The 14,720-nt window shown below is 40.2% G+C and overlaps 1 protein-coding gene across 3 annotated transcripts in view; it reads left to right on the top strand.

The window, feature by feature from the left end:
* DOCK4 (dedicator of cytokinesis 4) overlaps nt 1–14,720 on the top strand; it is a 409,941-nt gene that overhangs the window by 275,941 nt on the left and 119,280 nt on the right. For all 3 annotated transcript variants that reach the window (XM_038557373.1, XM_038557375.1, XM_038557374.1), the window contains exons 17-22: nt 2,091–2,247; nt 7,244–7,341; nt 7,451–7,534; nt 7,700–7,800; nt 9,865–9,946; nt 11,189–11,359. In XM_038557373.1, coding sequence (XP_038413301.1) covers nt 2,091–2,247; nt 7,244–7,341; nt 7,451–7,534; nt 7,700–7,800; nt 9,865–9,946; nt 11,189–11,359 — 693 coding nt within the window. The remainder of the gene's footprint in view (nt 1–2,090; nt 2,248–7,243; nt 7,342–7,450; nt 7,535–7,699; nt 7,801–9,864; nt 9,947–11,188; nt 11,360–14,720) is intronic.

Below are 14,720 nucleotides of genomic sequence, written 5' to 3'. Positions count from 1 at the left end.
TGTATATGCTTTTAGATATTTTTCTCTGTGGATTTTTTTTACACAAATGATATCATAGAACAGAACCATAAAACAGGTTTATAATAATATTGAGAGGAGGAGGTAGATTTCTCTATGCCAACCCCCCACATACATAGCCTCTCCCCTTATCAACCTCACTCACCAGAATGTTTTTTTTTTAATCAAGGATAAACCTATATTGACATATCATAATCACCCCAAATCCACAGTTTACCTTAAGATCCACTCTAGGTATAGTATATACTGTGGGTTCAGACAAATGAATAGTATGGCCATTATATCATACTGCCCTAAAACCTACTTTTCCAGTTAATGATTTCTTTCTTTTTTTTTAGACTAATACATTTAAAAAAATTTTTAATAATAAATTTATTTTTTATTGGTGTTCAATTTGCCAACATACAGAATAATGTTTGTCCTTCTCCGATTGACTTACTTCACTCAGCATAATACCCTCCAGTTCCATCCACGTTGAAGCAAATGGTGGGTATTTGCCGTTTCTAATGGCTGAGTAATATTCCATTGTATACATAAACCACATCTTCTTTATCCATTCATCTTTCGATGGACACCGAGGCTCCTTCCACAGTTTGGCTACTGTGGACATTGCTGCTATAAACATCGGGGTGCAGGTGTCCCAGCATTTCATTGCATCTGTATCTTTGGGGTAAATGATTTTCTAATCACTGAATTTTTTCAATCTCATCTAGAACTTAAGTCAATGTATAAATTTCAAAAAATCCTTTTCAGTAGGTTGATCCAAATCTGGGACTATATGTCACATTTGCCTTAAGTGTTGGTTAGTCTAGAACAATCCTTTTCTTTTTTTTCTTTCTTTCTTCCTTTCTTTCCTTTCTTTCTTTCTTTCTTTCTTATTTCTTTTTCTTTCTTTCTTTCTTTCTTTCTTTCTTTTTCTTTCTTTCTTTCTTCTTTCTTCTTTCTTCTTTCTTCTTTCTTCATTGGACTTGAAGAGACAAAGCCTGGCATCCTGCAGAAAATGCTGCCTTCAGGGTTTTTCTAGTTGCTTCCCCTATAGTATTGTTCAGCATGTTGTTCTGTCCATTGTATCTATTATGAAATGGAAGTGGAATCTGTACTTGTGGTAGACTGAGGTTCAACATCTGTAGTAAGAATACGTTACAGACAGCGATATTTGTACCATCGTGCATCGGTATAACCACAACCTGATTCCCCCCTGCCCCATGTGTGTGCAGTTGTATTTGTCCTCTTGCCACTGGAAATTAATCTGTGTGTTATACTACATTGGCATCATAAGAATGTCTAGTTTGGGGGGGTGGCGTTTCCAAGTAAGCTTTACGCCCAATGTGGGCTTGAACTCATGATCCAAGATCAAGAGTTGCATGCTCTACCTACCGAGCCAACCCCATGTGCCAAATGTCCAGTTCTTTATCCAACAATTTTCTTGCTGATTTTAGCATTAAGTGACCATCTTTGACTAAAGAAAGAATTACATTAGGGATATGAAACTATATTTTCTAAATTTGTAATCCCTCTTATATTTGTTAACTGGCATGTTCTGTGAAGTAGAGATTTCTCTCACATGGTGGGACTCTTAGATGACCCTGAAAAAGTTTCCTGTAATTGCCAGTTTTCAAAGTTAGGAGCTGTTCGATAGCAGCCTCAGATGAGATGTTGGAAGAATTTAATAAGCATTTGTTTTAAATGTGGTTACTGCAAATATGATTTCTTGAGTACTTCCTGTATATCAGGCTCTGTGTGAAAGGCTTTATGGAACCTGATTCTTACGATAACACACTGAGGTTTAGATTTAGAAATGGTGATCTCGAGAGGTGAGATAATGTGATAGAGTTACTCCTGGGAGAAGTAGCAGAACTGGGATTTGAACCCAAATTGGTCTGAGCCCAAAAATCCATGCTTAATTCCATCTCTCTGTTTTTGTGTACTTTACTTAAAAGCCAAATTCTACTTGTAATCCCGTGTGGAATGTTTCCCAGTTTATAAACAGCAGAAATGGAAAGTATGCTTAACAATTTTCATGAGGTCTCTTATCTCTCCCTTTTTAATTTTATTTTTAATATCTTTAACAGTGTGAAGAGAATACAAATCTTCAGGATACTGCCCGCTACCTCAAACTTCCCTTTTCCAAGGGCATCCTCCTTGGAAATAATCACCAAGCCATGAAGGCCACAAAGGAGTCTTTTTGGATAACATCTTTTCTCTGTTCCACGAAACTCACACAGAATGGTAACGTTTAATGCTGTTTTATTTGAAAGCCCTTGTACTTAAGCGCTCGTGAGAATTTTGGCAGGCAGGTTTAACAAACACCAGTGTTATATTGGAGAACTTTGCACCAGAAAAACTGTTGGTCCTTCTGTTTGTGACCTCCAGTAAAATGGAAACTGTTGTGCCCCGATGGCCTGTTAATGCGTGTAATTTAAAGACTTCAAAATTATCCCAGTATGGAAACCCAAGTGCACAAGGCATCAAAACCCAGCTGCTTTTTAAAAAGAGGAAGACAGAGAGACAAAGGATACCACCACCTTAATCTCTCTTGTTTTATAGCGCCATAAACAGTGCTGATTGCAGGCTTTGGAACAAGGGGCTGTTTTTAGCTTAATTAGATGGATATTGCTTTTCTGTTCTACCATATTTTTTATGTCAGTGATTGTTTAGCAAGTTATGATTAATAAAACAAGCTCTTCTCCTTGGAAAATTGTCATGAAAACATCATCTGTAATGAAGGAAGGAAATTAAATATTTTTTAATTCTTCATGGTTGCTATATAAGGCTTCTGGCTAGCATTTGCAGTGCCGTATTAATAAGTCAGACTCATGATGTTGAGGAGAGTCACTTCGTAATAAGGTATTGAATCTCACAAAGTGTCCCTGGGCCTCAGCATTGGTAAGTGCTATTAGCTCTTTCTTCTGTGTCACAGAACAGCATTTGTAGGAGGAAACACAGTTCCTCTCTAGAACGTGACCCGAGAAAAGAAGTAAAATGTCACACTATAACATTGATCTCTTTTAAGATCCCTTTCGATTCCTCTTGTGGCGCTGTTATATTTATGTAGGACTTCGGCAAATGATCCTTTCACATTTGTATTAGTTTTTGTTTCTCCCCTTCCAAAAGTATTTTTGGGGAAAATTTTTTTAAAAATCAGCTGCGTATTTTTAGTAAATTTGGTTGAAGGTAGCCATCACCAAGTTAAGAAACTTCAAGACTTGATCTGTATTCAGGGATTAGTGGTTTTCCTTAAATTAAAACTTCACTGAAAAAAAAAAAAAAAAACTTCACTGACAGATCTCTATAATGTTTATAAAGCATTCACCAAACAGCAGATGTTTTTTTATGGTGCTAGTCTACCCTACAGAGATTTTGAAGATAAGAAAATCAACCTGCTATTTATTTACTCCCTTAGACAGAAAATCTATTTATTCTGTGTGGATTAGTTGTATGTCTGCTATAGAACCTAGGTTCACATTTAACTGATCGATTACTCTGGTAGAGGAATTTCAGGTTGTATTAGTTATCTCTTGCTGTAGTGATAATTACTATAAACTCATTATTGGCTTCCAACAACAAAAGTATATCTTTGAGCGTTTCTGGAGGTCAGAAATCTGAAATCCTTTTCATTGGACTAAAATCAAGGTATCATCAGAACAGCATTTCTCCTGGAAACTCTGGGGGAGAATCCTTTTGCTTCCCTTTGATAGCTGCTAGCTGCATTCCTTGGCTCACAGCCCCTCCTCCATCTTCAGAGCCAGGAGCAGAGCATCTTTACATGTTCACGACTCTGACCATCTTCTCTCTCTTAAGGATCCTTGTGCTTTACAGGGGGCCCACTAGATATTCCAGGATAATCCCCCCTGTTTTAAGACCTTTAACTTAATCACATCTGTGAAATCTCTTTTCTCATAAAAGGTAAACATATTCACAGGTACCGGAGATGAAGACATTGACATCTGTGGGGCCATCATTTTGCCACCCACCCAGATAATCCTAACAATAGCTTATCTGCCATCAAAGTATTTGGTCCTGCAGACTTAATTTGTTCTTGTTCTCAGGTTTAGGATGTCAGACAGAATTGTGAACATAAAACTGAACTAAAACCTAAAAATTAGGTTTGTAAAAGCAGAGAACATTTTCAAGTAGATACGGGTAAATAAACCTATTCAGAAATCATTATGTTAAACATCTCACTGTGTGGAAGGCAATGCTTGGCTCATTTTTGGACACTTGATAAGTGGTTAATTATCATTTGACTTTGATTACCCTTGTCAATGTAACAAAGCCCAAAATGAACCAGGAAATAAATACTGTGTTTCAAAGAGATGGGAAGAAGGAAGTTAGTTGATCTTTCTGAAATTTACATGCTAGACACACATTTCTGACCAGAAGTAATCCAGTTCCAAATTGGAATTAAATTGCTTTGTATTCATTTTACTCAAATTGGAAAATACACAAATCCCATTTCTATTACAACCGGGCATTTAGCAAGTGATATGGTCTCTAGGAACAATTTCTTATAGAAGATTTGCATTTCAGGATCCTGAAAGTGTGTCTGTCTGCACATATTCCGTATTCCAGTTTGTTCATGGATAGCATACCAAGGCCAGAGAGCACCCTGCCGAACATCTGTGGTTGCCAGATCAAGTAGATATTTTAAGCTTCTTAATGTAGGGATCAGGGAAGAAATTTTTTACTTCTTTGTTTTCTTCCTAGGGCTGTTACACATAACTTTTAAAAAGTCTAAAAATAAAAAACAGTGCTTAAATTTAGCCTACCAGTTAGTTGTACAGTTGCTGACTTCCGCACGTCCCCTTCTCCCCCAAATAATGGGCGGTTTATTCAGTCTCTTCCTGAGAGTGTGATTTAAAAGAAAAGGAAGAAAAGGAGTAGGGATTATGTCATCCACCTATTTTCTAGCTCTTGGTAGATCAAACATACTGTATAGTCTAAAATGCTTGCTGAATGGAATACTTAAAAATCACAGTTTTCAGCAATAGGGCCATAGCTCTTAATTTGCAACTAATGTATCTGCAGGCAGCTAAAAGAGAGACCTAAGAGATGACAGTTTTGACTTAATTCTGAGCACTTTGTACACATGATTAATTACATCCAGATGAACACACTGCTTTACTCTTCCGCTTCCCCCATTACGAGCAGCCTAGAGAGTCATCAGACTGCTCACAGGAAAGGTCAGCAGCCCCATTCCGATCTGGTTGTCTGGACCACTGTCATCTCTCCTCCGGCTCTGCTAGGACAGTGCTGGTCTTGGTTTCCCACTGCAGCCGCTGGGGAGGCCTCTCGCAGGCCTGCAGAGCCCCTCCTTCCTCTGCACACACTCCGCTCCTCACGCCAGGCTTTGCCCTGGATGCCCCTGCAACAGCCTGGCTCTGGGGGGCAAGAAAGAGAGGAGCGAGAGGGAGTGGCAGGGATCATGCCGTGGGGAACTGGAAGGGAGGATGCCCGGGTTGGAATTAGGAAGGAAGCGCAAGGCAGGAGCTGATGGGAGAACGCAGAGCACTTCTGCTGTGGCGCGTCTCCACTTGTGGAAATACGTGATATTCTAAATATAACCAATGGTTTTTTTTTTTTAATGGTTCCAATCCTACCTCTAGGATGTCTGAATGAGACATGAATAGTAAACATTTTCCGATTTTTTTCCACTAGGGAATATGACAAAAATTTTTCAAAATCATTATTCTTAAAATTCCCTCATTTTCCTGATTCTGAACCATCCTCTTATCCCTGTTTGATGTAGATCAATATTTCCATTTAATACTAAATTTCTCACTATTAAGTCCTTTGTGAAGTTTTTCTCTTGAATCTGGCTTCGGTGAACGTTGCTTCTTTTTCCTCTGAAGATTGTTATATATTTTCTCATCTCTTTTTGCTACATCATTTATTTATTTATTTATTTATTTATTTATTTATTTATTTATTTATTTATTTATTTTTCATCACAGCTACTTCTTCCTTGGTTTCTTGTTTTTGTTTTCTTCTAGTTTTTGTTTCCATGTTGGTCTTTCTGTGTCTCGGCAAGTCCCATTTGGGTCTTTCCTGAAAGAGTGCTTTCAAGCTAACTTCTCCCTGTTAAGGCTGGAAAATCCCTCCTGGTTTCTTTCTTGGCTGTTCTAGTCTGTCAGCCTCACTGAGCCTGGGAAGCCGGCCCTGCCAGCTTCCCTCGCCTTGTGCGCTTCCTGCATACACAAGCCTGATGTCAGTTCTGAATTGCTTTCATTGGCTTCCAGAGACCATTGTCTCTCTGCTCCTTCTGGAGACTAGTAAAGCTGGACACCATGCTCAGGAGCCTTTCTAACTTATGCCCAGGAAAGCTGAGAGAAGGATTTTTTTCCCCTTCACCAGGTGAAGAGGTTCTCAGAGGACTCTGTTAGACTCAGGCCCATGTCTTGTCAGTTTAGGAAAGGGAGGGACTTGAAGAGCTCAGCCCTGTGCCTGCCCAGAATCTGGGATGGATGATGACCGTGGAGTCCAGGAACTGGCCCTCTTCAGCTCCACGGGCTCACTCGATGACCCGACAATTGACTAGACTTGTCATCGTTGTGCAGGGGACCTTCTAGTCCTGCCCGGTTTGAGTCACATTGTCCAGAAGACCTTCATTGCTGGGTAGAATTGATTTCTAGGCAGAGTGCTATGTGTTGGGGACACAAACATGACTAAAGCAGGTTCCTGACCCTCAAGAAACTCCCATTTTAACAGGAGGAGGCAGAAAATGATTCCATAGATATTTATCACCTGCCTCCTATGTGCTGCTCTTTACCTGTGCTGGGATGCCATAGGGCCAGACTCCGCATGTCAGTTGTGTTGTTTGTTTGTTTGTTTTCCCTTGGAGTTTACAAACTAGTAGGGGCAAAGACCGGTAAACAACTGAAATAGTTGGGGTCATTGCCACTTTGGGATGAGAGCACATGGCGGGGCCAGTTGGCTCAGTCTGGAGGTTTCAGGAAAGACTTCTGGACGAAGCAACAGCTACTCTGGGAACTGAAGGATGAGTAGGAGTTTGTAAATCAAGAGCATTGGGAAGGGAGAAATAATTAGAATACATTGTAATAAATGCCATCCTAGAGAGCTAGTCATGGTCTGGGGGAACTTGAAACTTAGATGACTGGGAAGAGTAGGTAACATGTGTAAGAACCTAGCTTTTACCAGTGAAATATTTTCACATGACGGACTATTCTCTGCTAAGGCAATTAATCTTCCTTTTCTGTTTGAAAAGGTGATATGCTTGATCTCTTGAAATGGAGAACCCACCCAGACAAGATCACAGGCTGTCTCTCTAAATTAAAAGAAATTGATGGCTCAGAGATAGTAAAGGTATATGCTATTTTGTTATCCCTCTCTTGGAGATTCATGGAATAAAGAATATTTGGAGGGGGAAGGACAGGTGATATTTTCTTTATTGATTTACTTCTTTATCTGACAGTTTCTGCAAGATACACTGGATACCTTATTTGGAATTTTAGATGAAAATTCCCAAAAATATGGGTCTAAAGTATTTGATTCGTTGGTGAGTTTAAATTCACTTTAATTATATCTTAACAATTTTGTCTCTTGGTCTTGACCAAGACTTTCTGAAATGTGCACTTAATAGCTTAAGAGTCACTTAAAAAGAACCAAAAAAAAAAAAAATCTTGATTTGCATTCAGTTTATAAAGCTCAATTTTCTTTTTAGGTTCACATAATAAATTTGCTGCAAGATAGCAAATTCCATCATTTTAAACCTGTAATGGACACCTACATTGAGAGTCACTTTGCTGGGGCACTTGCATACAGGTAAGGCCTTTATCTTGTAATTGGTTCAGAAGCAGATCCTTTTGAGCTTTTCTAGGCAGAACCAGCAATATAGGAAAATTTAAAAGAAAGTGTAGGAAGAAATGAAGCACAGCAACTGAAGTGTCTCTTGAGTCAGTCTCTTCCTTTCTCACACATCTTTTTTTAATGGCTGCAACTTACTTTGATTAAAAGAGAAAAAAAAACCTTTCTGAATTCTATTCCTAAAACCTAACATATAAAGTGTTTTCTTCTTGTCTCTATTTCATGTGATACGCTTTGGTCTGAAATAACTGGTTATTTCAGTTTGGCTGCCAAGAACCCCATTTAACCACCACGTTCCTTGGGGATTCTAGAAGTCTTTACGAACAAGAGGTGAAGGGAAAACAGCCTTTGTCAAAATACCTTTTTAACTCATTCATTCATTTATCTGCTCATGTATACTGAGTACCTACTGTGTGCCTAGTGCATGCTGATTAATGTGAAGACCGGATTCCTGGCCACAAGCAGTGCAGCCATGGACTCCACCCTGTGATACGAGCTGCCGTTTTAACTGCTCATCCCTTCTGATGAGCTCAAACTCTGCAGGCAAGGCTAAAGCAAATGAGTAATGACAAGCTGTAGCTCCTACCTGCCTCCCTGCAGCCTGGTTGATAATTGCCAGAAGGCAACAGCTTCTCTCCTGTGCTATGTATAATATCTTCCCTGGCTTTGGCCCTGCTTAAATACAGCCCTGGAATGTTCCCCCAAAGTTCTTTCTCCCCATTCTAACACTGCCATTGCTACTCTGCCCACGTTTGTACCTCATCCCTTAAGCACTATGGCTGTGCATACGAGCCTTTTTCCCAGAAGTGTGTTTAAAAAGATTGAATCATGTTTTTGCCCGTTTTTCCCCATCATGTGATATATAAAAGATAATAAGTAATCAAAGAAGCATCTGATCCTATTACCTTGGGTATTCCCTATCAATGCACGTGAAGATTTATGCCTCCAACATTTAAGTGAACGGTATGTCAACATGATTTTTACAGAGGGTGAAATGTACTATCAGGGACCGTTTGGGACGTTGGCCCGACTGTACCACTCGGCCTGACATTTGGGGCCTTAGTAGCACCTCACCATTTGTGATTGAAATTACCAGTGGAAGCTAGAGAGGAAGGGCATAATTTCCAACACTTTATGTTGGCCAGGAGAGCAGGATAATCATTCCTAATAAGACAGGTAAGGCCTATGGAATCTTCTCAGGCTATGGGTGGTCAGAAACTCACTGACATTTATCTTCAAAATAACATTCCTGGCAGCACCTGTCTAGTAGAACATCCACGTGCTCTTTTCTGACTGAGAGAAAAGAGGAGCATTTTTTAAAAATTGCTCTGTTTCCCAGAAACCAAGAACTGAACAAAGGTAAAGGTAGGAAGACTGTAATCTTGAGAATTATTGTTGGGTTTTTTTAAATTCTCTTTTTGTTCCTTAAAAAACAAAACAAACAAACAAAAAAAAACAACTTGGCTGTTTTGGAAATTCTCTTACTAAGGCGCTCTGAGGGTAAGCCTTTTTCTTCCCACAGGTCAGAGAGTTGGCTAGATAAACCCACAGGCATGTGACTTGAAGTAGAGAGATGATCCCTTATCCTTCCCCACACCCCCGTTTGCCTCCAACTGAATATTTCATCCAGCTATTTACATGGTCACTGGGGAAGAAATCCCAACTAGCAGTTGTCCAGGATTGACCATGATGGTCAGACTTCCAGATTTCTTGGCCAGAGACCTTTTCTCTGGTATTTGTGTCTGCCCATTGGAAAGCTTTGCCAGAAAACAGCAGAGTCAATGGGATATATCCATACTGAAGAGAATCTCAATGGGAGGAAGTGTTTCTCTCTGCATCTTCAAAAAGGGGTAGTGATGCTGATGTGCAGATTCCTAACATTATCAGATCAAGCAGTTTGACAGAAAACAGTGAGAACCGATGGGAAAGAAGCCTTCCTTGTGATAACAGCATTTTATTTGTTGTCTTTTACCTAAGAACTCGACCAAGTCCACCTTCTGTACATTTTCCCCTGTATTTTAGAGATCTCATCAAAGTTCTCAAGTGGTACGTGGACAGGATCACGGAAGCAGAACGGCAAGAGCACATCCAGGAGGTGTTGAAGGTAATGACGTGCTGTCAATAACAGATAATATAGTCTAATGGAGCTGTTGCATGATGCTGCCTAAACTAATTGCTTTCCTCTACACAGACAGTAATTGGGGATGATATATTACTGGCTTTCCAATTCAAGGCTCTTAATCAGTTTATGCTCCTCCAGAGCTGATGAAATTTGAAAGAAACTTTGCCAGGCTCACCCACTGGAACTGCTTGGGATTGAATCCTTATACCTCTGAGCTCCAGAACACTCGGAGTGAAGTCTAGGATTAGCAGGAGGGAGGTTTCATGACAGAAGACCACACATAGGCAGTTAAGCTTGGGACTTCCTGGCTCTTGCTTCCAATACCCTGACAGAGGCCATTTGAGGGCGATTTGTCCTAATTTTGAAAGGGAATAGGGTGGCTTAGCAGGGGTCACAGTGAGGAGACCTGAGGTTTTGCTGGGTCTCATGGTTTAATGCTGCCCAGGTGTCTGGACCCTTTGTGTTCAGTTGTATATGGAGATGTTAACACTTTACTTGCAAACATGTTCATAAAAGAACATAGGCTCTTTTTTTTTTTTAAGATTTTATTTATTCATGAGAGACACACAGAGAGAGGCAAACACACAGGCAGAGTAAGAAGCAGACTCCCTGAGGGGAGCCCGATGCGGGACTTCATCCTAGGACCTCCAGGTCACAGCCTGAGCCAAAGACAGATGCTCAACCACTGAGCCACCCAGGCATCCCAAGAACACAGGTTCTTAAAGGGATTGTCCATTAGCTGCTCTGAGGGTCCTCTGATGTCCTATTGTTGAATGCCGCTCTATTTGAGGTCACTAGATAGAAGTTGACAGGTATACATTTTTAAAAACAAGTCTTTTACTGATTATAAATCTATCGCCTTGGGCTGATTGGAGGTAAAATGCTAAGTGGCAAGAGTACCTGCCAGCAAAACACAGTAATTTTTGAGAAACAGACGTATCTCTCTGTTAACTAAAAACCACCTGAGGATCAAAAGCATTTCAAGTTCATATATCTTGAAAATTACAAAGGATTTTCAAATTATCTATACCTTTTCTCTCACTAGCATCAGAGAAAAAAAATGGCTCTTTGCCCACAAGTAAATACTGTTCGAAAATCTCATGGGGTCTTAGCATTTAAATCAATAATTTAACAATCTAATGCTGTCCGTGGTTTTTATGCCGTGTCATTGTTAAATGCTCTTGGTTTCTTTTGAGGCTAACTTTTAAAATGTTTTGTTTTAAGGCACAAGAATATATTTTTAAGTATATAGTGCAATCCCGAAGGCTCTTCTCCCTTGCTACTGGTGGACAAAATGAAGAGGAATTTCGCTGCTGCATTCAGGAGCTCCTTATGTCGGTCCGTTTCTTCCTTTCTCAAGAGAGCAAAGGGTCAGGAGCGTTATCTCAATCACAGGTAATGTCTTTTTTGTCTCTGCTCAGTAGAGCAAAAATGAGTCCAGTTTATTTGTGTTTACACAGCAGCAGAAGCGAATGTTTTCGCCAACGAGAAATCCATAGCTCCAGTTTATATTTGTAGCGTAAGCAACTTTGCAGACTTTTAAAAGGTGCCCTAGTCTCTGAGCCCCAGCAGAGCAGAAGTTAGGTTGCCTTTCCTCCAACTGTTCTCCCTCTTCTTGGGGAGACTGTTGGTCTGCAGCAGCCTGGATTTCAGTTCCCAGAACACATGCCGATGAGTAGACACGCTGTCACCATCAGCCTTGGGGAAGGAAGTTCACTGGAGCTGACTTGTTACTGTTGTTTACTCCAACCCTTTCACTGCATTTTAATCTGTCAACTTGAGACTCATTATATTGGACTTGGCTAAACTGCATGTTGTTTTGTTTTATTTAACTTGACCCTAGTTGTCCTGGGACCGATCTTGTATGACCAGTGCTGAGAGGCTGTTGCCACATGCCATTACCTGAAGTAGCTCCACATGTTCTGTTTGAGAACGGGATTTAGCCACTTTCCAAGTGGCTTGAAGTGTTGGCCTTGAAGTGTTCTGAGCAATCGGTCTCAATATCTACTCTACATTTTCTTAATCCTTTTGATACACTTTGAGTTCTAATGACTTGGTTAAAAACCTGTCAGATGGAGAAGCAGCCTCTTTGCTGCCATCCCCTGGAGAGTAGAGATTGATAATCACCGAGAATTAGGGGAAAGAAATGGGAGATTAGAAGACAAAACTAGATCCCTTAGAGTATCATCATAATTTAGTGCCATTTGACATTTGGAAGGCATTACATAGAATGGTAAAACAGCAGAAATGTACCAACCTTCCAATAGCAGCGCTGTGCTTTTTCTCACTTTTGGGGGCTATTCTTGCTAATCTCTTCTTTACACAAGTGGACAGATCTTACATCTGGGCAAGGATACAACTCAGGCCCTTTAAATGACATTTTGGGCTCTGTTGCCAATAGTGCAATCACTGCACTTAAGGAACTTGCCAGATACCTCAAAGTCACATTGCCCACTAGCTAAACTCTACTTCCAGCAGTTGATATTTGAAAAGGATAATCCAACAAGCTACTTATGTATTCCTTTAAATCAAAGTTCTCAGTAACTCACTACTTTTATAAAAGCTATTATATTTGAGACTTCTTTTTTAATCTTAAACCTTTACCGGTTAAAGGGACAAACTTATCTAATTCACATCTGAAAAATATTCTCTTACTTTTAAGAGTAGCCATAAGTCATGGTTTCTCAATGACATGCCTTCCTAGGGACTCAAGAGGTTTTTATTTTTCCCTTCTATAAAGTTAGAGAAATATTCTTTTTCCTTAAGTTATGTTTCCACTGCATCTCAGTAGTTGCCCTGAACTGAGAATATGAGCCCACGTGATGTGACAATTTTCTTTTAGTTTGATCCTAAAAGGCTTCATCTAAAACGATGAAGTGGTTAATTTTCTTTATTAAGCAAAGAGGACTTCCTAGTCCCTCTGTATTTTGGGAGCGTGGGGAACACTTTACACTTTGCTTATTCCAAGTCCCCTCTTGACCCCACACCTTCATAGCTCTCTTTTCTAAGAAGGAAGGTGTCACTAATCTGATTGACACTGTGTGTGATTTTTTTCTGTTGTTGCCTAACACATAACCGCGGGCTTAATGGCTTTATATAACATCCATTTATTAGCTCACAGTTCTGTAGATCAGGAGGGTAGGGTGGATTTTTTGCTTGGAATCTCCTACAGCCAAAATCCAAGTGTTGGCTTTGATGGCTTCTTTGGAGGTCCTGGGGAAAAATTCACTTTCAGAATCTTCCAGGCCTTTGGTAGGAAACAGTTTCCTTGTGTTCATAAGACTGAGATTCCCATTTCCTTGCTGGTTATCAGCGAGGGGTTGGGAGAAGGGAGAGGCCTTCTCACTTCTAGAGCCCATTCACATTCCTTGGTATGTGGCCCCTCCATCCTCAAAGCCAGCAACAGTAGGTCAGATCCTTCTCATGCTTCAGATCTCTCTCAGTTCTCCCACCATGAGCTAGAGAAAACTTCTGCTTGGAAGGGTCATGTCAGTAGGACAACCCCATATGAATAATCTCCATATTTTAAGATCAACTCATTAGTAACCTTCATTATACCTGCCAAGTCGTTTTTGCCATGTAATATAACAAAGTCCTAGGAACAGCGCCAGGGGGAAAAAGTCTTGGGAGTCATCTTAGAATTCTGTCACACCCAGAGCCAAGGAAACCCACTAGTCTGAATTTTACTGTTAAATTGCCTTAAAGACAAAAACCTGGTTCCCTTGCTCTCCTCTGCATGGTTTTCCCTGTAGGCTACAACTCAGGGCAATTTTTGTCTTCTGGAGGCAGAGCAACCATCCCAGAAAACCTTCACATTGAATCCGTTTCTAGTGCCCCCACAGATCTGCTGGCCCCTGTGGTTCTACCGGGATGCCCTAAACCCAGCTCACTCATGACTCTGTCTTTGGGATCCCTGCCCTAACAGAACTGCCATTTCACTCAGCTCTTGGAGCTGTGGCTCTTGGTTTCCCTTCCACAGATAGATACCTATCCTGGATCCCTCAGAGCAGAAGAGGAATGTCAGAAGGAATTGAGGCCCAAGACCCTGCCCCAAGTTCCTAATAATTACCTTTATCTATTTGTCTTGGTTATCGGGAAGGTCAAAACAAGCGTAGGCTTTTCTTTTTATTTGCAATGAAAATCCTTAGTTTAGGTAGCTTGGTCCAGCTGTCTCTCTGTCCTTAATCACAAGGTCCTTGTTCCTTTATCCTTTTTAATACATGTGTCTCCACTTCAGGCACATTCACGTGCTTTTTTGAAGAGCTCTAAGTAAAGAATTAATGGATAAATGAAAAGATTCCTCAGGAAAATCAGCATAGTTGCCTTTTCAGTAATCAGCTGGGCTCATTTTATTGTTTTTTTTTTTTTTAACTTCATCTGTATGACTCAGCTCTTTGCAGATGAAATGAAGGTTATATAAATATCGTCTTTAACAGAGAATACCAAGTTATTAATTTTAAATGCATTCAAGTAAATCTATAATGTCTAAGAGTCAAGGAGAGCATAGCTGTCAGTTGTAGCACCTGAAGCATTTTGATGGTTCTGGCATCAAAAACAGGTCTTGGCTCTTCTAGATATTTTTGCTGCTGCTGTATAGATAAATGCCAAAACCCATGAATTTGAATTTGAGTCTGCGTTTGAATCATCAGCACATGTACACTCGACCTACTTTCTGCTGGTGTCAGGTCTCATTGGTAAGCCAGCTAGTGCTTGAATATCAGCATATTAGAAACATGTGCCTCCTTCCCCCACTTCA

The sequence above is a fragment of the Canis lupus genome, chromosome 14 (genome assembly GCF_011100685.1).
Source record: "Canis lupus familiaris isolate Mischka breed German Shepherd chromosome 14, alternate assembly UU_Cfam_GSD_1.0, whole genome shotgun sequence".
NCBI lineage: Eukaryota > Metazoa > Chordata > Mammalia > Carnivora > Canidae > Canis > Canis lupus.
Note: the sequence above shows the minus strand (reverse complement) of the source record. Positions and strands in the feature narration are given on the sequence as shown.